Raw genomic sequence first — 25,034 nt, 5'->3', positions numbered from 1 at the left:
GACACTCTCTCCTCCCTGCCTTTGTACTTGACCTTCAAAACATGCAAAGTATGTTTATGAAAACAGAAAGGCACATCCCAGCACTGACCTACTGCATCGCCAGATCCAGGCTCCACCTTGCCAGGAGCAGGCTGAGGTGGTGGTGCTGGACTGCTGTTCTTCACGGGTTCAGTGCTTGTCCCTGAGGTAGTTTCTTTACGCGAGACTTTGGACGGAGGTGGCTCTTCGAGCACAACACCACTCTGTCGCTGCCGTCGCCTTTTCTTGCTCCACAATTCATGGCAATCTTGCCAGTGGGGGAGGCTGGAAAAAACATAAAGCAAGGAGGAAATATAAATGGGAATCTGATTCAAAGAATTCAAAGAAGTCCAAGAAAAGGCAGAGGGGGGAAAAATAGTAAAATAACTAGAAAAGTTGGTAAACAATAGCAATGTAAAGTCAACAGTGAGAAACTGAAGTTTTGCTAATAACTAAGATACACTTGCTACACATAACTCCTATATTTCAGTCAAATATTTAAATCTGGTAACTTGTTCATAACTGTACATAACAAGAAAAAAAATTTCACTGGTCAAGTTTCAATTAGGAATAGTTGGATAGAGGCGTTAAAGCTGCTATTTTTTAAATATGTAGGAAAGTATAGTTGTAGTGGTTTAAATCATAAATTTTATCATGATTAAGTCACCTTTAAGCAAAAGTGATCCATATTACTTGGTTTAGGATACATGATCTGACAATACTGCAAACTAATTAGAACTGTCCTTGCAAGTATAGGATATAATGGTCACTTAGACATAAGGGAGTCAATCATGAAAGGGTTAAGGTAAAACTAGAATTACTTTCAAAGAACTTGTTGTATAGTAGAATATATTGAGAAGGCAAAAACAAAAGCAGATCGTTTGAATCAAATTAGAATATCATAGCTCAATCTATTCCATGTTAAACAAAATGATCAAAGCTACAATACTCAAGGATACCTCTTCATTTTGGACTTAACTGAGTATTTGCAATTCCTCTAAAAACTATACTGAGTTTTCATCTCTAGAAGTGGAAAGGTGTTTTCCCTACACAGCAACCAATACTTACTCTGGGGGAGCCATTCTGCTGAGTTCAACATCTTTAAGGAAATCACTCTGTAGAGTCTGTTCAGCTGTGCAACGTTTGCTAGGATCTAGAGTCAGCATGTGGTCCAGTAAATCAAGTGCTGCTGAAGGAATGCTGGGGAAAGCAGCAGAAAAAGGACATGTTTTTAACAAGCTCACAGTTCTCAAACTTGTAATCTTGTGTCAAAATTTAAAACTGTGGTAGGGGAGCTGAGTATACTAACACAAGCAAACAGATTTAGTTTTACACAGGATTTAAGAAATACAATACAGACAGGAAAAAGTAATCAAATAGGCCTATTATCTTTTTATCTTAGGAAGATCAAAAGGATTATATGAGAACTTATGTGTTGAATGGAAATCCAAGTTCTCTATAAACTTTGATTAAAATCTTAATTAAAATAAATAAAATCCCACAAAAAAAAGAGAGAACTTATATAGGGTCTATAACGTTTCTTATCTCCAAAAATCTCCAGAATTAAAAAAAAAATCAGGAAGAAAGGGCTATAATAAAATGAAAATACTATTAAAAAATATAATGATCTCCTATAGTGTGTTCCACAATAAAATGGGATAACACCCAGTCATTAAAAAAGTCAAGTCCCAGTATCAGCTAAATATAAAATCTAGATGTATATTTTTGCCAAACTCACAAAGAAAATTCTTCTCGTAGTCGCCTCCTATACTGCTTCTTTGGTTTCATGGTGTTAAAGTAGGGGAGCTTGATAACATCAGGCCACACAGCTGGACAAGGGGTACCACACAGTCGGCTAAAAACAAAATAGAAGGCAAAAGAAATCAGTGAGTCAGAATCATGAAACTCTGAAGGTTACAGAAGCAGAAATTATCATCTCCTAAGGTTTGGGAATCTTGGCTTATTACATAGAGGGCAAGCAGATGAATAGGACAGAAAAAATTACAAGATACTGAAAATGCTACTACTAAAATAGAAAATGATCCACATATTTGAGTTTATAAAATATGTTTTTTAAATCCTGTGAGTAGATTTTCACTACCAGAATGGTATTTTTTTAAGAAACTGTGTCTTAACATTCAATGGCTGTTCAGAATCAATTCCAGCTCATAGTGCCCCTCCAATGGGAGGAGACTGTCTATCTTTAGCCAAGGAGTAATTGGTGGATCTGATTTATTTGTTAATAGTAGTAAACGCTCTGCCGTCAGAGCTCCTTAATGAGCTACATATCATTTAAAAAAAATTATTCATGCTAGTCTGCTGTAATCTTCACTTTAATTTTATTGAAAGCAAGTAAACAAGGTTCTATTGCAACCCTGTAGATCTTTTCCCCAATTCCTCTAATATAAGTTCTATTTTATAATTATCTGTCTTTCATTCTATACCTACTACTGAACACTGGATTCTCTGAAGGTAGAATTTATTTTAACCTGAATACTAAAGTTAAAAAAAAAAAAAAAGGTTTGCCGAATAAATTTAATCATAATTTAACCATTATGGAACTATCATCCTGAATATGACCTATTAACATATGAAGAGCTGATAAAAAATACTCAAGGAAAGAAATAAATCTTGTACAGAATATTTTACATATTTAGTCAGAGAAGGTATATGGCAATCTTGAAAAGAAGAGAAACTTACTTAGACATAAAATAGAGAAAATCATTTAGGAGAATAACTGAAGTGTTAGAAATTACACATCACACTTGAGCACCCACAACATTAGATAGCTGTACCTTATCAGTTCTAACTGAGCCAGTTCCAGATTCGCTTGAAAAATGGGCTTCTTTGTGAACAATTCCCCGAGGATACATCTACAAAGAATAAAAAAGAGAGGTCAAAAGAAATTCCTATAGGTGATTTAAAATGTGTCTAAAACATTTACAGTTGAGCTATATCAGATCTATTAGATTGTAAATTAGTTAAAAAAGGCAACAACTGAGTATTAGGAAAGGTTTATTGGAATGAAAATAGCATAGGAGGTTTAGATTTCTTTTCAAACAGATCAAATTTTCACTCTGTAAGTATCACTTTCATTACAAAGTAAGGAAAAATAATCAAAGACTAAAAAAACCCCTCACATTTCTATGGTGCCTGTAGTTTCTAATTGTTTCTCCTTATTCTGCTCTGTAGAATGTTCTAGACTACTGCCCTTTGGTTGGACATTGTATTTGCAAAGAAAACAGTTAACAGTGATCATCTACGATCAGTTTCAATATGCTTGTCAAAAAATTATATGCAAACATTTTCACCAATATGAAAAGTCCTTTCACAACTACATGGACCTTTAATTGAACAACTGCTTCCTCTGCTATGAGACGAGAACAACTGGATAGTAACTAATTAACATGACTGAGCACTGTGCTCAAAGATTCCATAGATAATCCTTATCAAAAATGGGAAAACACAGTACATAATTTTAAACACTCATGGACTCCAGACTTTCTGCAGAGTGTATGAGTTCCTGAAAATTACTGCCTTGAGATAATCTTTAAATTAAAAAAGTCCTCTAGAGTTAACAAAAACCAGAACAAACCACTTAGCTTAATTATTAACTAAAGCCTGATTTGGCATTGTGCTCTTTTAAGAATTATCTATATAGGATCAAATTAACAACAGCAAATCAAAAGACAGGAACTTTAGGGGCAGAGAATTTATGTTAATAAGGAATAACCCAGAAAAGGTAGGTGAAATTGATGATATAATTTAAAGAGTGTGACCAATGTCACAAAATTATATAACTGGTATGTTTATTTTCAACAACACAAAATTTAGAAAAAGACATTAGAGACATATAGCTTCTAAGTATCTCTCCACAAATTTCTTATAAAAGGAAACTAGTAATTAATTCAGTAGAAAAAAACCACGATAACACCTTAGAGACCAAAATCAGTATCATCATAAGCATAACCATTTACAAGCACAGATGTGAATACTAAGCACAGATGTGAATACTGAGAGACTTTAATACCACTTTTACAGTAGTCTAGCCCAAAACATGTATCTTAAATTGAATCATGACAAACTATCAAATAAACCCAAACTGAGTGACAATCTATATAAAAACTCATCTTTTTAAAAAAAAAATAAAAGAAAAATCTTCATATTTAAAGATTCAACTGCTCCAGATTAAAGATTAAAATATAATTCATGATTCTAGATTGGAACTTATTACCAGGAATAGGAAAATTCAATACAGAACACTGTTAGCTAACAACTATCAAACAGTTCTAGGAAAAATATGTGATACAGGATGTATCTGTGTGTACATACACATATTTTATTTATTGTATATTACTGTTTTACCATTTGTATGTTTTAGGGAGATCTGATGGAGTTGTCTGTAGGGAGATGCATTGCTAACCAAAAGCCAGTACCTCTGTGGAGGTTTGAGTTCACTAGTCACTCCACCTAAGAAAGGTAGGCAATCTCCTCCTGTGTAATTTACAACTTCTGAAAACTCACTGGGGGTCAGTTATTAGTCAGTTCCTACTCAAAAGCAATCACTTTGGTTTTTTTAATTGTATGTAATGTATTATTTTATGCACATGAAGAACCCTGGTAGGCCTAGAGGCAAGAAGCTGTGCTGCAATCCTGAAGGCACATCGTTCCTAGCTCCTCAGGCGAAGAATGGACAATCTCCTGTGTGAATTAACTGCCTCTGAAAACCCACCAGCAGGGTCAGCAATGGGTCGGTTCCAACTCGATGGTCCACAACAATAACAACAACAACAATGTGCATTTAATGTGATGGGATACTATCCAAACATTGTGACTTCAAATTCCCCTGGAAGAAAGATAGGCACCCTCCTACCAGAAAGATTTATACCTCTGAACACTTGATGGGAGTTGTTATGACAGTGGGTGGATTTATGTACGTACAGGAACGACAAAGCAAATATGGTGGATTTGAGAAATAAGTGACTCTGACATGAATGAATTCCAAATTATGCTGAATAAAAAATGCCAGAAGAAACATATCATATATACTATGACTCTATGTTTGTAAAATTATAAAAAACATAAATTGATAGTGACAGAATACAGAATAAATGCAAGCCTTTTTTAGTAAAAATTAAAATGGGGTACTATGTATACATACACCAAAACTTATCAAATTATTCAATTTATTATGTACCTCAATAAAAAAAGCTAAGATAAAATTTAAAAAATGATAAATTCTTAGTGAATTGAGATAAAGGCTATGCTAAACTTCACTGTATTATTCTTGAAATTTTTCTGTAAATTTAGATATTTTAAGATAAGTTTAAAGGAAAATTATATGAACACATTTATTTTTTTAAAAAATTTTATTATTTTTGTGTGTTTGTGTACCGTCAAATCAGATCTGACTGGTACAGGAAGAAACTGTTCCTCCTCCTCCAGCAGAGCATCTGGTGGATTTGAACCGCACACCTCTGGGATTGCCCTATAGCTTCTTGCCACTAGGCCACCAGAGCTCGCCCACATTCCTTTTTTGTATGTTTGAAATACAATTTTTTTTCCTCTAAATGGAAAAAAAAAAATCTATGCACTGGTCTGTACTTTGAAATGAGACTTATGTATTCTTATAAATAAGAATTCAGGCTTACTCTCAAAATTTTTAACTTCGCAAACTATCTGATTTTTTAAGTACTGTTGCCTAAGCAGTAGAGTTCTGATGTCAACTCAAAGGCTGACAGTTTAATTCACCAGATGTTCTGTGAGAGAAAGATGGTCAACCTCCCTTCTTGAGTTTGAGCACCTTTTTATTAAGCAGACTCATTTGTTGAACTCAACTAACAATAGAGAAACACTTCCACTATTTTCTCAAATTTGATCAAGAAATTGAAAAGTAAATTTAATTTTCTCCTCAAATTTACTGCCAAATCAAGTTTCAAATATAGTACTATCAAAACAAGTAATGTAAGAGTCAGAAAAAAAAAGTAAAGCTGACAACAGGTTCAATTTGTTGTCCTAGTCTTTCTAGTTTATTCTCCAATCTGCAAACTAAACTGTTCTGACAGTTCTCATTCAGGGTACGTTCACAGATCACCACAGTAGTAAGCAAACACAAAAAAATTAAGCAAAACCTCAATTCAATGAGCTTTTAAAGAACGGCTAGTCTTCTGTAGTCTTCATTTCTAATCAGTTTTGTGTTTTATTTTATCTCAGGACATATTCATTATATAATCAATACTTTGCTACTGCATGAGGTGGCAGGGTGCACAGACTGAAATGATAGTACCAACAGAGCTATGAACTTTCCTCATGCATCTTAATGGAGAGTTAACTTTAGGGCCTAGTTGTGACAATTTAAATGCTAATACTGTTAAATAAAATAGTTGAGAACACAAAGACACCCAGCTTGAGTCACTAAAATGTAACTAAAGCTTCATTTGATTTCGATAAGTTACTAAAGAAATTATGCTTTCTTTCCTTCACCCCTTTAAATTTTTAAATAAAGCCCTGCAGCATTCCCTTTAAAGACTAACATTAATAAAGAAGGCAATGAATGGGGGAAAGTGTTGTGCTCCTCTGGGAAGTACTAATGTTCTAAGTATGGAGGTCAAGGACAGCATACAAACATCAATCATGCAACATATAACCAAGTAGTTATATATCCATTTTAAAAAGTCTATGCTTTAACATGTAAATTCTGGTCCTTAGTGGTAAAAAGCTGTACTATCAACCCGAAGTCCAATAGCTGCTCCAGGGGAGAAAGATGACTAATTTCCCATTCAATTTACAGCCTTTTATTAACCTATTGGAGGGTCAGCTACAAGTCAGTTCCGTCTCCATGGCAAATAACAGTAACAATTCCAAGAAAAGAAACCAAAATAAATTACTTGATTCTCAGTCTAGGAGAGAAAACCACTGGCAAAAACTACTGTGAGTATTATCAAAAAAGGACGAAAAATTCATTTGACAAAGCACACTAAGACTGAACACTCTGAGCAGGACTAAGAATAAGAAGAATCATGAATAAGAACATACATTAAAATCCTTGAGTTAATAATGAAACTTAAAAGCAAGCAAACAAAAAGCCCACTAAAAAAATCTCTCACTGACCATGTCTGGAGAATATTAGAAAATGTCATTGTCTTTAATTCTTTTTTACCAGTTTTTAATGAGAGTGAGTGAGTGTGTGGTACAAATTATGTAAGAAGGGTAGAATAAAAATTTAATTCTTTTTTACCAGTTTTTAATTTTTATTCTACCCTTCTTACATAATTTGTACCACACACTCACTCTCTCTCATTATCATCAAGTGGGACCTGGGATTTAAGAGGCTGTAAATACACAGAAAGAGACTGCTCATCTTTCTTCTATGGAGGAGTTGACAGATTCAAACCACCTAGATTTAGACAGGCAGCACAACTTCTTAGCCAATATCCAGTAGCGTTCCCTAATTTGTACCTAGGGTTAGCCGCATAGATGAGATTATCTTTATACAATTATTCCAAGCAAAAATTATCTAAATGGAACAAGGCCATCACAAAGCAATAGTTGATAATGACATACATACATACATACATAAAAATAGAAAATCCAAAAACAGAGTTACATTATAATGTAGTGTTTACTGATTGTTCTTGTGTACTACTGAGTAGGAACCAATTCACAGCTGAGCTTTCAGTTGGTTTTCAGAGGTAGTAAAGAGCATAGGAGGAGATGTTCTCCCACAGAGCAGCTGGTGGAATTGAACTGCATACCTTTGTCTTGGTAGCACAATTCCTTACACAAGCCATAAGAACGCCTCATATACAGTGGTATGTGTGGATATATAAGTAACCTTTATAAAGATGAATGTATCATCAATGACATTATTTACAACAACTTGTACATGGTGATAAGTGAAAGCAGACCTATTTGTAGTGGCCTGTGCTGTTATTCTCTACAAGTAGTACACTCATATAATGGCTGTTCTGAGAAGAGGCTCCTACTGCCATCCATCCTCAAGCCTGACAATAACATTTATTATATAATTTCTGTCTGAAGTACTCAACATTACCCATAATGTAGCTGTGGGTGGTAAAACAAAACAAAAAAAAAAAAGGAAAAAAGATCCTCCACTGGATTTCTGAGCCTGTAAGTCATTATGAAACAAGGTATCTTTTTCCTCAGAATAATTGTAGAATTGAATTGCTGGCCTCTTTCAGTTAGTAGCCCAATACACAGCAAACTACCTCAAGTGAAAAAAAAAATTTTTTTTTTTGAGTGAGGGGTAGAAAGTTAAACTTGAACCCACCTACTGTTATAGAGACAAAATGGACTAGAGAACCACATTTAATAATAAATAAGTGAGATGGAGTGGTCCACAGAAAAGACTTGAGAATGATGAATCAATAATAATCTCTTGACCTTATTTGAATACCAATTTAAAAAAGTTCTCTGACCTCATAATAGTTTGTATTAAAAAAAAAATTTAAAACTGGGAAAATAATTTAAAAAACAGAAAAGTATGTCTCTAATATTAAAAATTCAAGTTGATTTCTCTAAAGTTTGAACTAAATTTTATCCTTATCTTTCTGACCTTAAATAAAGTCACAAAAACCCAATGTAGAAAGAAAACAAAAAAATGTCAACAATACATAAGCTATAGACAAAAGTAAACAGGGGAAGATTCTTACCCACAGCTCCAAACATCTATGGCTGGTGTATAACGCTCCTCTCCCAACAGTAGTTCTGGAGGTCGGTACCAAAGAGTAATGACTTTATTTGTGTAAGGGCGACTGAAATATAAAAGAAGCGTAATATGAATAGACACTAGTTCCTGATTAAAAAACACTTGTGGAAAACTCATATACTACAGTATCTAGTCCTGAAATTAGATATGGTTACCAATTAAAAATGGAATGGTTAAAAATAGCTCCATTAGAAGCATAGTGTTTCAAAACAAACAGGACAGAAAGAGGTGAAGGAAAAAAGTTCCATTCCAAAAAAAAAGTTCCATTCTAATTTGGTTACCTAAACCACAAGCTGACTCAATCATAAATAAAATTCCCTGTCTAAAACATAGGTATTAACACATTCAGGTTAAGAACGCTGATATACTTGCTAGAATATCCAAAACTAAAAAAAGAATGTTTTCTAAGTTTCCATACATAATTTAAATGAATGCCTACCTTTCCTCAGAGTTATAGAGTCGAGCAAGTCCAAAATCTGCTAATTTGATTTGTCCACTGTAAAACAAAAGATAATTATTTTCATGAGTAACATCTGTAGCTTTCAAATCATACCTGAATTCTCTAGTCCCAATTCAAGAGTTAAAGGATTTACAATACATTTTAACCTTTGCTTTTTCTACTCTCCTGGTCACTGTTCCAGATTAAACCTTCTTGATTATATATTCCTATCCATAATGTCTCGTGCCTTTTTGAACTACTATACCACATATTATATATCCACAAAGAAAAAAATAGCACAAAGAACTAAAAAGGAAATTTAAGATCTCAACCAACTTTTTCAGTCCAAAATTGATCAAACAATCAAGATACAATAACAATAATTGGTGACTGGAATGCAAAAGTTAGAAACAATGCTGGAGGTATGGTACTTGAAAAATATTGACTTGGTGACAGAAATGACACTAGAGAACAAAGGGCTGAATTTTGTTATGTTCAGTAATTAATTCATTGCAAATTTTTTTCAAGAAACACAGATGTCAATTATACATAGACCTCACCTGATGGACTGTACAGGAATCAAACTGACTTTATCTGTGGAATCACAGACAAAACTAGGCCAACGTGCTCACTGTGGAATTACTCATGTACAAGCTCAAAGTAAAGCTATAGATGATTAAAACAAATCTGTGATAACCTTTTCTTTATTCCATCTGAATCTAAAAATCGCTCAAGAACAGGTTTGAGGCATTGAACACTAATGACTGAAGACCAGAGTTGTGAGATGGTTTCAAAGATAATATCATCCATGAAGACAGTAAAAGGTCACTACAAGGAAGAAAAAACAAAATGGAAGAAGAAACCCTGAATATTGCACTACAGCATTGACAGGCCAAAACAAAGGGAAGAGATGCTGAAGTGAAAGGAACACAGAATAAAAAAAGAAAAAAAAAAAAGAAATGAACAGAAGACTTCAAAGGGCACCTTGACAAGACAAAGCAAAAGAAATGTGTAGAGAGCTAGAGTTGGGAGGATTAAAAGGGAAGTATTCACTTGGCAGTGCTAAAGTTAAAAAAACCAAAAAAAAAACAATGTCAAGCCTCAAGTTGCAATACTTTAAAGTTGCTATGGGCAAAATCTTGAATGTTCCAGGAAGTATAAGAAAAAAAGGAATACATACTTACTGTACAAAAGAAATGGTCAACAATGAATTATTTCAGAAAGCACCACGTAATCAAAAGCCAGTGTTAATGGAGAAAGAAATTCAAGTTGCACTGAAGATACTGACAAAAAAGTAAGACCCCAGGAACTGATGAGACACTAATTGACATGTTTCAACTAACAGATGCTGGATATGTACACAAGCCTGTGCCAAGAAATCTGGAGACAGCTACCTAGCCAACAGACTAGGAAAGATTAATATTTATTCTCATTCCCAAACATTTCAAGTAGAAATTATCAAACAGTATCATTAATATCACAAGCAATTATTACTTAAGGTCATACAAAAGTGGCTAAAACAGTATATTGACAAGGAAATGCCAGAAGTTCAAGCTAAGTTTCGAAGAGACCATAGCACCAGGTATCACTGCTGATGTTAGATGGATCCTGACTAAGAGCAGAGAACACCAAAGAATGTCTATCTGGGTGAACGGTTCAAATCCACCAGATGCTCTGCCTGGGAAGGAGGGACAATTTCCTCCTGTACCAGTCAGATCTGATTTGACGGTATACTCACACAAAAATAATAAAATAAAAAATAAAAAAAGAATGTCTATCTGTACTTTATCACTTAGTTTTGCTTATAGAAAACTTAGAACAAGAAACTGTTCAAACAGAACAAGGCAACACTGCATGGTTTAAAATAAGAAAGGTGTACATCAGTGCTATATCCTCTCTCCATTTCTATTCAATCAGTATGCTGAGAAAAGAATTTAAAAAGCTGGACTCCAAGAAAAATGTGGCATAAGGAATATTTATGTTCAAGACTGCTCCATTAAGATAGAAAGGTAGTGAAAGAGGCTATCTCAGAATACGCTCGAAGTACGAAGAATGGTACAGAATATTAAAAGGTAGGAACTACTATTAACAAAATTAAATATTACTATATTTTCCTAAGTTCTATTTATAAGTAAACTCTGAGAAAACAAAGGACTGAAGAAACAGCTGACTTGATTCTTATATATTGAGACATACAAGACTTCTAATCCCTTAGCATACCAGGATAAAAGCACACAGCAGGAATAAAAATTACAGTTTTATCACCCACTTATATTTCCTGTCTCACACATGTTAAATTGCACTGAATCAGTCCCTGATACATGAAGAATCAAACTATTGCGATCTACATGATTTTTTTCTTACTGGCTAAGTCTGGATGTTTCACTGAAACAAACCAGTTTAGTTAGCATCACTACAAATGCATAAGACTGGAGGGATGGCTGTGTTTGAAGTATACTGGTCGAGAATCAAAGGCACATGTCTTGCATAGATTGGGTGTATTCGAATATTAAACCATCACCGTCCACTGTCCTTTCTCTGACATATAAATGAAAAAAGCCAAACCAGCAGCCATCCACTTGATGTGCCACAGAGTAGATTTGTGCTCCACAAGGTTTTCAAGGTTGTTGACTTTTCAGAAGCACAGATTATTTCTTCCAGGGCACTCCTGCATGGTTTAATCAACTTTTCATTTAACAGTCAAGTGCTTACTACATTTCTCTTTTTTTCTTTCTGGAAAATTTATGTTACAAATGTAATGACATTTGGTCCTACATATTTTGACTTAATTATGTAACCACCTACAGTACTAAATAAATGTACATTAAATATAAATAGTATATAGATAGCCTGGCCTGATAGCAATTTTACTCATTGCTATTCCCTTCCAAATAAAGCCTTATATACAGTATGAAGTGTAAAACTATGGATAAACATTTGGCAATGTAAAATAAAAATGTCCTTAAATACTGTTTATTCAGACAGAACATCTTAAGAATAAGTGAGAGAGCGGGGAAAAAAAGGAATTTGCAAGGTTTCATTTCACAGATCACTGATTGGTTTTTTGATCACAGATCTTCAAGTACTTGATACCTTCATTACCTTGTAGTATATCTCTTTTATATAGTATTTCAATTTAGCAAACTATTGTCTCTGACTCTAGATTAGTAGAAATTGAAGAAAAATACATAGATTGGTGCTACTGCAAAATGTGTAGTTTCCTATTTCAGGTCCTCAAATGCTGTTTGTAAGCCTTTTTACTTGTCTATGAAGAAGTTCTAATTGAGTGTTGAATTAGATATTGTGGTGCTAATCAAAGCCAGCAGTTCAAATCCACTAGTTGTCCTTTAAGATGGAGAATCTTCAGAAACCTGATGGTCACAATGAGTGGGAATGAATTTTATGTCTTTGGTAAGTAATGTAAGTAACTTGGTTACTTACTCTACTTGGTTGCGCTCTGCATTCTACTTAAATATTGTATTCCACTTCCTACCCTCTCATTCTCAAGAAGTTTTTTCTTTTTTACTGAAGTCTTTAAATGAAAGCTCCTTAACTTTTTATCTATAAAGTTACTTGAATCTAAAAATCTTTTTCTTTCTTCTTCCCTATAATTACAGAAAACGTGCAAATCCTTTTTTTGTTTAATCCAGAATAATCTCCTCTATTTATTACTTTGATCTCAACTCCTCTAGAACCGTCTTTTTTTTTTTTTGTTCTGTTTCATGTCAGATCCAACTGGCATAGGAGGAGACTGCCCCACTTTCTCCAGTGGAGCATCTGATGGAGTCAAACTGCGTGCCTTAGGGATTGAAGTGCAGCTTCTTGCCTCTAGGGCCAGAGCTTCCTTTAGAATCTTATTTCTTTAAATTGTTTTGGTTCTCTGTAGAATCTTCAACTTTGCCTTACTGATTTTTTTTTATTAATTTCAATGAACATCTACAGAGATTCTGGATTTCCATTCATTGTTGCACTTTTCTCCCACCCGCCTTATTGATTTTTATTTTTAACATTTAAATATGCCCAAATCTCTGCCATACTTAAAATTTAAAAAATAAAGAAGACCTACATACTTCTGTTGTTCTCTTCATTGACTTTATTCACACAGTATTGTCATCACTGTTTAATTTTCAGATTCTCTTTTAAGGCCTTATAATCTATCTAAATCACTTTATATCAAGCACTTTTTCATATTCATTTCCCCACTCACTCACCAGTTTCTACTGGCCTATGAATTTATCCTGTTTATAACATCTGTATTGCTTGGGTTAATTCAGTCATCATTTCTTAATAGGTCTCCCTTCCTGAAGTCTTTATACCAAATAGTCTCCATTTAGTCACAGAAGACAAGCTGTCTCTTTCCTAGAACCTAAATAATTTTATTTCCCTTACACTGTGTAATATTTGTACAATCTCACAATTTAAAATAATGCATTATTTGCATAATTAAAAGGACACAAACAAAAACCTTAATCAGTACCTTTCTTTAGTTCTCTATTACTTATAGAGTTTAAATTTTTCAGGAGGATGTAAGATCTCCAAATTAGGTCCCTGTAACTGTCTACCTTTATCCTTTGTTATTATGTATCTTGCTCCAATACTGAGGAGCTTAAGAAATAAAAATATAAATGGGCTTAAAAATGCTTACTAAATTAACCAATTTATTTATTTAACTCCTCTACTAGACTCTTAACTCTAAATGGTGATCAATCATCCCACATAGGACTTTTAACTAAAACCAAAGCAGAAAGAGACAAACCTAGAAGACTAAGCACTCCAAACCATAAAGGGATGATAAAGTGTTATAATCACTCTATATTTTTTTATACATATGTCTGTTAAACAAGATTGAACAGAAAGGCTTAAAACCATGAGTGAATCTGAGAAAGATGGGTATGAACTATTTAATAATTACCAAAAAAACTCCCTAACACTGGCCTGCTCTTTATATCATAAAAGATAGGGCAATTAAAAAAAAAATTAAAACTTGTGATTTTTCTTTTTAAATCAAGAAACGAATGGATAGAGAAGCTGTGGTATAGTCACACAATGGAGTACTAAGCTGGATTAAAAAAAAAGAACTCATGAAATAATATACAAAATGGGTGACCCTGGAGGACATTATGCTGAGTGAAATATCTCAGGCACAAAAGGACAAACATGGCACTGTTTAGAATGGAAATGACATTAGGGTTGGGGGGAACCTAAGAAAAAAGGGGATAAATAATGTATACTGCACTTAAACAGATGAGGGAGAGAACTGTTTAAAAGGAATATATGATTAGGTATTATTGTCATGACAAGATTCCATAAAAAGAAATGCAAACATAGTAACGTAGACTGTGGTCTTGGGGGGGGTAGGAAGTGTGTGTAACAGTGAAATAATTTTTTTCTTTAAAAAAAGGATTACAGGCGACCTCTGGTGGCTTAGTGTCAAGAAGCTGCAACTGCAAGCTCAGAGGTGCACAGTTCAAATTCACCAAATGCTATGCTAGAGAAGGAGGAACAATGTCCTCCTGTACCAGTCAGATCTGATTTGATGGTACACACAAAAAATAATGGGAAAAAAAAGGATTACCCAGAAAAGGGGAAAAAAATTTAAATTCTTGAAGTACTTAAGCATTTGACAGTGCTGCAATTAATCAGAGTAGAAAAAAAGCAGATGATACAACTTTCTAGTTTGAAAATTTCCAAACATTTACATCTATTCTTCAAATTTTTGTCTATACTATTATAACCTAAATGTTGGACAGATCAATCACCAAATCCACCTATTTACTTTGAAATGCAGTAAAATGAGAGAAGACTCAAAAGAAATTAGGAAAGAGCAGTATATTTTCCACTACATAATAACTGTTATCTACTAACTATGGCAAAACTTTCTGAATACAGTTACAAGATGATTTCCCTAAAATGTCTTCAATTAAAAAAAACCTTTACAGCGTGGGTAGCGATGAAAATGTGCAACAATGAATGAATGGAAATCCAAGTTTTCTGTAAACGTTTTTTTATAATATCAATTAAAAAAAATTAAAAAAACCCCAACCCACCAAAACCTTTACAATTCTGTTAATTTTTTACTAAAACTGAAGTAGAAGGCTCTGCTGATCAGTTATCCCTAATCAAGGTTTTTCCTCAAGTAAAAACAACAGATGTATGTAAATTGGGGGGGTGGGGGGGGGAAACAACCTTAAAATACTGGGTCTGTCTATGATCCCCAGTTACTAGGAGAAATTAAGGGATAGAGAAGAATAAATTTGTTTAAACTTATCTGGTTACTACCTTACCTATTGTTCAGCAAAATGTTAGAACATTTAATATCTCGATGCAGGAAATTCTTTTTGTGACAATACTCCAATCCTTCCATTAGCTGTTTCATGAATGACTTGATATGATCCTCAGAAAAGTGCACCAAACCAGATTCTAGTAGTCCCATTAAGTCATGGTCCATATACTCGAATACAAGGTAAAAGGCACCTAAATAAGATTAAAAACATAAATATAAATAAAAAAAACAAATTAGAATTAACAAAGGATACTAATATGTCTTAATTTTCATACAGTTTTGGAGTTGTTAATAAGATCACTAGACTGGCAAAATATTTTAATTGTAAACTTTATGAATGAAGATACTAGATTATTTGGGTAATTTGTTTCTTCTCATAATAAACGACAGAACTACTGGTTGGGTTAGTGTTTTAACTACTAATCCAGTACTTTCTGAACAACTTAAAACTCAAGGAAACACTGGCCATCCACATCAACTTGTATTCAGTTCTATGATCTAGTTAGCAAATTACAGACCTACAGTCAAATTCAGCGCACTGCGTCATTAACTAAATGTTTTACTTGTAACAGCCATATCATGTTACATATTAACTATGATTATTTTTGTGAAGTCTTTATATAAATTAACAGGACACATAATATGCCAGAGGCAATATCTATATGGTATACATTATTAGTGAAATACATAGTATTTGAAAGTGGAAAGAAAAAAAGGTCAATCATCTGATTCAATCTTTAAATTTAAAAGTACATAAAAGGAGTGAGAGCTACTTCAGAAGCACTATTTAAGATCTGAAATCCACACTATCTTTCCACTTTTGGCAGGGTGTAAGATATACAACTTTGAGAACAAAAGAATTATTAGGTTTAGTTACAATGACGACGTAGTCCAAAATTCTGTCTTTCAGAAGTAAAAAGTAAAAAAAGAAGAAAAGTAATGATCTAGGCATGATTAATCTAGGGAGTGTCATATAAAGTGTATTAATAGTACATATAATTTTAAACACACATGTGTTTTTTAAGTGTAGATCGAAAGCTTTCACAAAATATTTGAAGAAATCTAAGATCTCTTAGATATATCCAAGATCTCATAAAATTAATAACAAAAATAGTAAAATCTGAAGAGAAATCAATACAGGATTTTAAAAAAACCACAAACAATTCACAAGAGAAAGTAAATAAAACTCATAATCATTATGGGGGAAAAAACTCAAATGTAATGTATAGCATGTACTTCAAAATAATGGCATCATCATTTCACCTAATAAGATACATTTTTATGAAAAATAGGCTTAATATTGGACATGGTACAATGAAAACTACACTCACTGTTAGGACATAACTTGTTACTGCCTTTCTTAAAAATAAGTGAATATTAAATATGAAATCCTACTTCTAAGACGTTATACCCAGGAAATAAATAAAAAAGCCAAAGATTTATACAGAAAATGTTCATGTGCGATATTCTTATACTGTCAGGAAAAACTGGAAGGCAACAGGGAAATGGCGAAGTAACTAAGTTAATCTACTTCACTTTTACTACTAGTGAAAGCTGTCTATGACATGTGAATTTAGAGAATATTAAAAATACTCAGTTACATTAAAATAACATACTATGTATACTACAAAGTGCTGAAATGAAGTGTGTGAGAATGTTAAAACTGTAAAGGTTTTCACGGCTGATGATATACTGACAGGAGTAAGAAACCATTTTCTTCTTCCCATTCTTCTGTATTTACAATTTTTCCACCACAGAAATATATACTTAGTTACAGATTAAAAGTGAGCACTTTGCCAAAGCTTCATCACTGTCAAGTTTAAAACAACTGATAGTGAATCGATTTTCAGAGGCTGTAAATCATGAGAAGACTATCTTTCTCTCGAAGAGCTGTTAGTGATTTTAAACTGCCAAAAAAGGTACTTTAAAACTACTTATTCTTTTTCGGCCTCTTCCCTCCCAGTCCCTGCTTCTCTCTCAAAACTACTTTTCAAGGGAGCTCTGGTGGCCTAGTGGCAAGAAGCTGCACTGCAATACCAAAGGTGCGTGGTCTGAATCCACCAGATGCTTCACTGGCAACTTCCTCCTGTGCCTGTGGGATCTGATTTGACAATATACAACAAGGGGGAAAAAACCCACCAAAAAACCACCTACTTTTCACAAATTCTAAAGGTGCTGCTACCTCTAGGACTAATATCCTTGATCCTTTATAAAATACGTATGTGGTTGTTAGGTGCCTTCGAGACGCTTGTGACTCACAGTGACCCTAAGTACAACAGCCCTAAATGCTGTTCTATCCTATGCCAACCTTATTGTCTATGACACATCTACACCTCAACTCAAGCAGGGTCTTCCTCTCTTGCCCTGACCCTCCACTCTCCCAAGCAAGATGTTCCTCTCCAAGGACTGGTCCCTTCTCACAACATGCCCAAAATATGTCAGACGAAGCTTCAGAATCCTTTCCTCCAAGAAGCAGACTGGTTTCATCCTCTCTAGGATGAACCTGGTTTGTTTTCCTAGCAGTCCACGGTATATTCATATAGCTTCACTTTATCTGTGTTTCCCTAATTTTATGTACCTTAATCACATTCTCTACTAACATTCCAAAATATACTCATCACTTCATTTGACCATCTCTAAGCTGTGTTCTGAGATGCTTTAAAAAAAGGTTAAGTTAGAGGATATAATGTGTAGGCTATGTAAAATTTAAGTATGGCAAAAATGGGAAACATTATCCTCCAAATAGATTTTAATTTCAATTACTGTTGTCATTTCTAAAGAAGAAAAAAAACAAAAAACAACCACCCAACCACAAATGACTTAGAAAAATTTCAGACCTATCGAATACATATTTTAACAATTTAATGATTTCTCAAGGTATTAAAGAGTACACTGATGAAATATTTTATAAGCAAGCACTATTCAGCGGAAGAGCAATCTACCAGTATCTAAATTCTGGAAGAAATACAGGAAAAAAACTATACTTGAGCACCATCTATTAAATGTTTCCAAAGACAAGTTTAAAAAGGAAAACAAAGTTATACTACCATGCAGAAACAAATATTTTGCAAGTACCTTTGTCCTTCTTAAAATCCAATGCATCTTGTTTATCTGTGACAATTTCTTTCATGTTAACAACACTTCGGTGGATTAACTGACGAAGAATTTTGATCTCACGAATGGCTGTAATTGGAAAGCCCTCTTTCTCATTGTCAAGTCTCACCTTCTTCAAGGCCACTAATTCCCCTGTCAAAATAAAGTAAAACTATTATTATTATTAATTAGCACTTTTGGTTACCATCCTGAACCAGCCATTAGATACTATTTTTTTTTTTAAATTATTGTGATTTTAATGAAAGTTTACAGAAAAGTTGGATTTTCACTCATTCATTGTACATTTTCCTTACTCCCTCTTCCTTCCCCCTCTCTTGGTTCACTTTTTAAAAAATATTCACTCATTGTTGTATATTTGCCAGATCCTTGTGTGCCTTTTATATACATATCTTAAAGGGGGAAAAACCCACAACTCTATGCTCCTCTCATCTTTTAAGACAGGTTTTTCCCCCCAAGATTTAGAAGTATTTAAGTTATTAACAACAGATAGCTAAATAGTTAACTATCAACTTAGACCCATTTAACAGTATTTTATTGCTTTACTAGCTTATTGGTAAATAGTTTAAGGACTATATAATACTCAGTTAAAACTAAAAAACTCAGAAGGCTAAAATACACTCATAATTAACTTCTATATTTAAGAATGCCCCTTTATCACACAAACAACAACATAAATTTTTCTTTTTCTCATTTCTTGCATTTTCAATGAGCTATAAAAATGTTTATAATGAGCAATAAAAAAGAGCAAAGTTTTACATTAATTAGTAACTATACTATTCTTTGAACAATTTTAGAGTACTTAATAAATTTTGGAGACCAAATAGGAAATGCCAAACTCACCTAACATTACCCACTGTGGTTATTTGGTTCTGATTCACACCCTACAGGAAGAACAGCACTACCCCTATTGTTACTACGTGCTGAGTATGACTCATACAAACCTTATCAATAACAGATTATGAAACCTATCTTATCATATCTGATATATTTGAGCCCACAGGTACAGTCACCCTGTCAATCCATCTAGACTCAGGTGAGAGCAGGGGGTGGAGGAGAAATTGGCACTGCTGTGCATAAATGATGGCAAAGTGTGACCTGAGGCTTCTTGTATTTGTGCTGGCCACAGTTAGATCTTGCTGTTCTTTACTCTGATGATGAAAAGAAAAACTACTTGCTGAACCAAAACCAGAACTTGGACTGAGGATTTGTGCCTTGGAACTACTGGGCTAAAACATGAACTTCTTTGGGTTAATATTATTGTGTTAAGTCTTTGCCTCCCCAATTCTCCAACTTCTTTCCCTAATAAACCCCACTGTTGGTACCGTAACTGCGAGTCTGTGAGCCAGCAATGAATAATCACACCTCTGCTGCTGGGGCTCTAGAGACACCATGGGGCTGGGCTTTTCATCTGCTTTCTGCTCCGGAGAAGTGAGAGGCTGTGTTATTTTTACTCTCTCTGGCCCTTTCACAGAGATGCTTAGGGTCCTGTGCCTCAAGGGCCTATTTTCTCTTTTTTAGACAGATACTGATTGTGGATCTAATCAAGATGAAATAATTTGACCATTTTAATCTTTTCTCCATCTATCCCAATGTTGCCTATTGGCCCAGTGGTGAGGATTTTTGTCATCCCGACATTGAGATGGAATCCATATTATATATATGATACAGTTTTGATCCTATGCAGTAAGAAAGTCTGCTGTTAGAGACCTCTCTAAAGTACTCAGGAGCAATGGTGTCTCTCTGGAGACTAAGGTGCACCTGATACAGGCCATGGTCTTTGTAATCGCTTGTTATGCATCAGAGAGTTGGACAGTGACTAGGGAGGACAGAAGGAGAGTTGATGCCTTTGAGCTGTGGTGCTGGAGAAGAGTACTGAATGTACCATGGACTGCCAGGAAAACAAACAGATTCATCTTGGAGAGGATTAAACCAAGCTACTCCTTGAAGGCAAGCATTCTGGGGCTTTGTCTGACATACTTTGGACATGTTGCCAGGAGGGATGGGTCCTTGGAGAGGGACATCATGCTTGGGAGGGTGGAGGGACGGCGCAGGAGGGAAGACCCTCTATGAGATGGATTGATTCGGTGACTGGGGTAATAGGGATGGGTGTGTCAGAGGCCGTGCGGCTGGCGCAGGATAGAGCAGGGCTTAGGGCTGTTGTACATAGGGTCGCTATGAGTTGCAAACGACTCGGCGGCACATAACAACAACAAACAACAATGTTGTGTCATAACAGAACATAGGCTACAGCAGCCAACAACATAAAAATACTGCCACAAAAATACAGTCCACAGACTGATGAAAATAAAGAAAGGAATTGCACTGTCCACCCAAAGTCACCCAAAGTCAGTTCTACTCTCCCAGCTGCTCAGTATGACAAAGACGGTCAATGTTCTCCTGTGTGAAAACCTGCTGGAAGGTCAGCTATGAGTCTATTCCGACTCAATGGCACTTAACAATAACTGAGATTCCAAGGTTATAATCTTTATCAAAATTGATTGTTAAATCTTTCTGAGGGGCTGGTGGGTTTGATTCTGCAACATTTTATTTAGTAAAACAACACAAAATCACGGTGCTAAGAAGACACTATTGTTGTTTGGTGCCGTTGAATCGTAGACGACTCATAGCAACCCTATGAACGAACGGCCTGAGCACTGAAGAAGACACTAGCATTACTAAATTATTAACCTTCTGAAATATAAAAATTTTGCTCAATATTCTGTTATTGTTGGCTGCTGTAGAGTCAGCCCTCAATTTGCACACAACAAAAGTGTTGCCTGGTCCTGCATTCCCATGAACGGTTATGGATCAGACTCTAAAGGGTTCTCACAGGCTGATCACCAGAGTTTTCTTCCTAGTCCATCTTAGATATTTTGTTCCTACTAAAATCTATTTAGCACCACAGCTAAATGCAATACTCTACTGATGGGTAGTAGATGTGCATAAGGTGTGCTGGTTAAGAATTGACTCCAAGTTTCCTGCATGAAAAATGAAAATTTTATCACTGAATCATCTTTGCTACCAGGACAATACTCACCTGTATCTTTGTCCTTGGCTTTATATACCTGACCATAGGTTCCCTCTCCAATAATACCAATAATGTCAAATTTGTCCACACAGCGTTTTCCCCAGTCACTTTCTGTCTGTCTTCTTTCTCCATAACGAGGGCAACAGATTCTAAAAAAGACAAAACAAAATAAAAAGCATGACTTAAAAAAAAATTAATTCTACTGGATGAGGAAAACAATTATTTTATGATGATTTCATTGGGTCCAGTATTTTAGGAATCTATTTCTCTTAAAAAACTCAAAAACTGCTGTCAAGCTAATTGCAACTTACAGCAATCCTTCATCAGGCTTCCAAGGCTTATAAATTTTCAGAGCAGCTGGTGGATTCACACTGTCTGCTTTTCACTTAGCAAAAAATATAATGTACTACTACCAGGATTCCTTCTTTATTAAAAAGACATTAATCAAATGTTAGAAACAGTTTACTAGTATTTCTCACTGGTCAAGACAAAGGCATCAGCTTCAGGAAGACTTAAAAGTCCTCATTCTTAACCAAGGAGAAGAAAAGGATCCACTTTCAAGTTGGTTAGGTTACAAAACCCAGGTCATAATGCAAAAATTCACACTATGGGATTTTCATTACATTATATAACCTGACAGACGCTAAGACTTATGGTCTAGGTAAAGTGGCATAATCATAACCATCACAGCCAGCAATACATCAGAGCCTTGTATCCTGGCATTCTTTATTACCAGACACATCATTAATACGTAAAACAATCATACTATTTTATGACTCTCCTAAGTATAAATTATAGGTTTAATAATGTTTACTGCTTACTTTCCAAGTTCAGTTTATTTTCAGTTACCTCAACTACAGAATGAAAAATAACCCCAAAACATGGGGCTACTGGTAAAATAAAATTGTTTTTATTAAGAAAGAAATACTGAAAATCAGAAGATTAAAACTGATCCTAGCACTTTAATGGAATAGCAATTTAAGCGCTGTAGTTTAAAGATTTAAAAATCTCTTACTAATCATTCACCTACGTCTGCATGGTTGACATATCCTGAATAAAAGGTCTTTTTTCTTCAATATTATTCACTATGACCTCTCAACTCATCATGAACTCAAGAGGACAAGATGAAGTCAGTAACTGTTACATATTTTGGATATTACTGCTTTTTGAAATCACAGCCAGCTATCTCTAGATGCAGATGAACAGCTGTCTCTTAGAAATGCTTTCTTTCATAAAAACTTTTATATTACAGGCATAGATTATGGAATAAAAATATGAGGTTTAGCCCCAAAGGTAAAGAAGTTGTAATTAAGAATAGGTAGCTCCTATACTATGATGAATGCAGAGTTCAACAGATTAACTGAAAAAAATATACCAACTATCTGATGTATCTGAGGGGGGGGGAAGGTAGTTCCTAAAACTCACTTTGGTCTCTTTTTATATGGTTGTTGAGGTGGTGTGATTGCCTTTGGTTCTGGAGAATCAGGAGGAGATGGATCCCCACCAGGCAGCTCTGGAGGGAGAGGAAGGTCCATGAGTGAGTGACGTGTCCTCTGTTCCTTCTCTCTTTTTACAGGTCTTGAAGGAAGAATTTCTTTTGGACTAAACAATGGAGGAGAAGAGAAGACATTGATCACAATTACTTTTAAAATAAGCAAACAAAAGTTTTCAAAGATTATAATACCAGGCTATTAAAATACCGTAACTATTTCACTTTTAAGGAGGAACAAACTCCACCATAAGGTCTAAAAAAGGAAGATTATCAGAGTTTTAAAAACTTAGCTTTGCAAAACAAAATCTATGGCATATTAACTCAGCACCACTTATTTGGAAGCAACTCAAAGTTGTCACTTCACTGACTTTTCAGAAGCTCTAGGTCACATTGAGAGGAGACTGTCCATCTTTCTCTTACTAGCATATTAAAAGGTCAGTGAAATTTGGGATTATTACACTTAAGTACTAAATGTAAATGATCTTCTTCAAGTTCCTTATATTTGCATACTCGGGAATGAAATAAAACATAAGCAGTAATCATGAAAAAGTCACAAAGTACATTTTATTTCAAAGAGTTTATAAAAATTACTCTTTATTTTAACCAGCAAAAATATATATAATGAGCACTCAAAAATTTAGAACTATTACTAAAAATCATCCATTATGAACAGGTTGTAATTCATACGAACCTATTATTAGGTTTCCAAGGCTGGGAGGAGACCACTCATCATTTCAATATTATGTACCAAACTGCAATGCCAAACCAAAAACTAAAGATTGAAGTGGTTCTTATCGATCATCAGGAGAAAGATGGACACTCTTTATCCTATTGTTCTTTATAGCCATGGAAACCCAGTGCTGGGTTCCAAATGAGTTTACTTTACTGTCTTTACTGCAGGGAGTTGTTTTTTTTTTTCCTATAATTATATTTTATTAATTTTCAGGGAGTTTTTTTTTTAGTTATATTCCCAAAGAAATGGAGAGAATTTGGAAAAAAAGAACATAGTATTTTGCAAAAAAAATACAGTTATAGTGAAAATAAAAATTGTGGAACTGTATGGAATTCTTTTATTGATATGAAGTACAATATCTCTGAGCAACATTTATCAGTAAATAACTTTCAAACTAAAAATGTACAGCAAAACAATCTCAAACTACCTCAAAAACATTATGTCAAGTTGGCAACAAAAAGCCAGCCCTTCACGGTAACGTCTAAATTTTTTCCTCTTTTTTTATGTCAATAATGTATTGCATGAAGGTTTGTACACAGAAAAGCCTTACAGTGGAAACTAAAATTATCAGGAACTTTTCTATTTCTCCCAATCCTCTAGGATAGGGGGAGGAGAGACACCTTAAGGGCATAAGATAGAAGCTGAAATACAGCTGGAGGAGGGAAGGGGCAAGGTTGAATAGTACTAAATTATTTTTAAAGGAAAAAAAAATAGTGTATTTACATCAGGAGACAGCAGAAAAAAACTGGCAGGTCCTTGGCTAGGTCAATTTACAAGAACAAGAAAGGTAAGGCAGTTGGACAAAGTAGAGATTTAGGGGTAAAAGAGGGGCTTGAGGGGGTGGAAGGTCCACATGCCCTTTAACTCCTTCCTTCCTTATATTCTTCCCCCTGATAACCAGTTAAAATCCTCTCAAAAAAAAACTGAGAGCAAGGGTGGTATGGTGAGGGAGGGGATAATGAATAAATTTAAGGTAGGGTGATAAGAGTGGGAAAACATAGCTTTCCTGCAATAGAAAGAAAAAGTACGTTTTCAGCAGCAACCTTTTAACATCTCAATTTATCTATGAATAAAGAAACGATTCAGCATTATGAATATCCTCAGAAAAGACAGGAACCTATAGGAGAGCATACTAATGCATGCCCACAAATCAAATCATGGTAGACAGTAAATTTTTTCTTTGTGGTATTAATTAAGAA

At 34.5% G+C, this 25,034-nt stretch overlaps 1 protein-coding gene across 2 annotated transcripts in view; it reads right to left on the bottom strand.

Moving 5' to 3' along the window:
- CDK12 (cyclin-dependent kinase 12) overlaps nt 1–25,034 on the bottom strand; it is a 40,139-nt gene that overhangs the window by 5,637 nt on the left and 9,468 nt on the right. For both annotated transcript variants that reach the window (XM_006889382.1, XM_006889381.1), the window contains exons 4-13: nt 23,036–23,212; nt 21,620–21,759; nt 18,544–18,714; nt 15,470–15,659; nt 9,186–9,242; nt 8,691–8,792; nt 2,814–2,891; nt 1,757–1,873; nt 1,087–1,218; nt 89–303 (exon numbers count right to left, since the gene is read on the bottom strand). In XM_006889382.1, the coding sequence (XP_006889444.1) occupies nt 89–303; nt 1,087–1,218; nt 1,757–1,873; nt 2,814–2,891; nt 8,691–8,792; nt 9,186–9,242; nt 15,470–15,659; nt 18,544–18,714; nt 21,620–21,759; nt 23,036–23,212 (1,379 nt within the window). The remainder of the gene's footprint in view (nt 1–88; nt 304–1,086; nt 1,219–1,756; nt 1,874–2,813; nt 2,892–8,690; nt 8,793–9,185; nt 9,243–15,469; nt 15,660–18,543; nt 18,715–21,619; nt 21,760–23,035; nt 23,213–25,034) is intronic.

This window comes from Elephantulus edwardii, unplaced genomic scaffold (genome assembly GCF_000299155.1).
Source record: "Elephantulus edwardii isolate Elephantulus edwardi_28Jun2011 unplaced genomic scaffold, EleEdw1.0 scaffold00077, whole genome shotgun sequence".
Lineage (NCBI taxonomy): Eukaryota > Metazoa > Chordata > Mammalia > Macroscelidea > Macroscelididae > Elephantulus > Elephantulus edwardii.
This window is presented reverse-complemented; position numbering and strand designations above follow the sequence as displayed.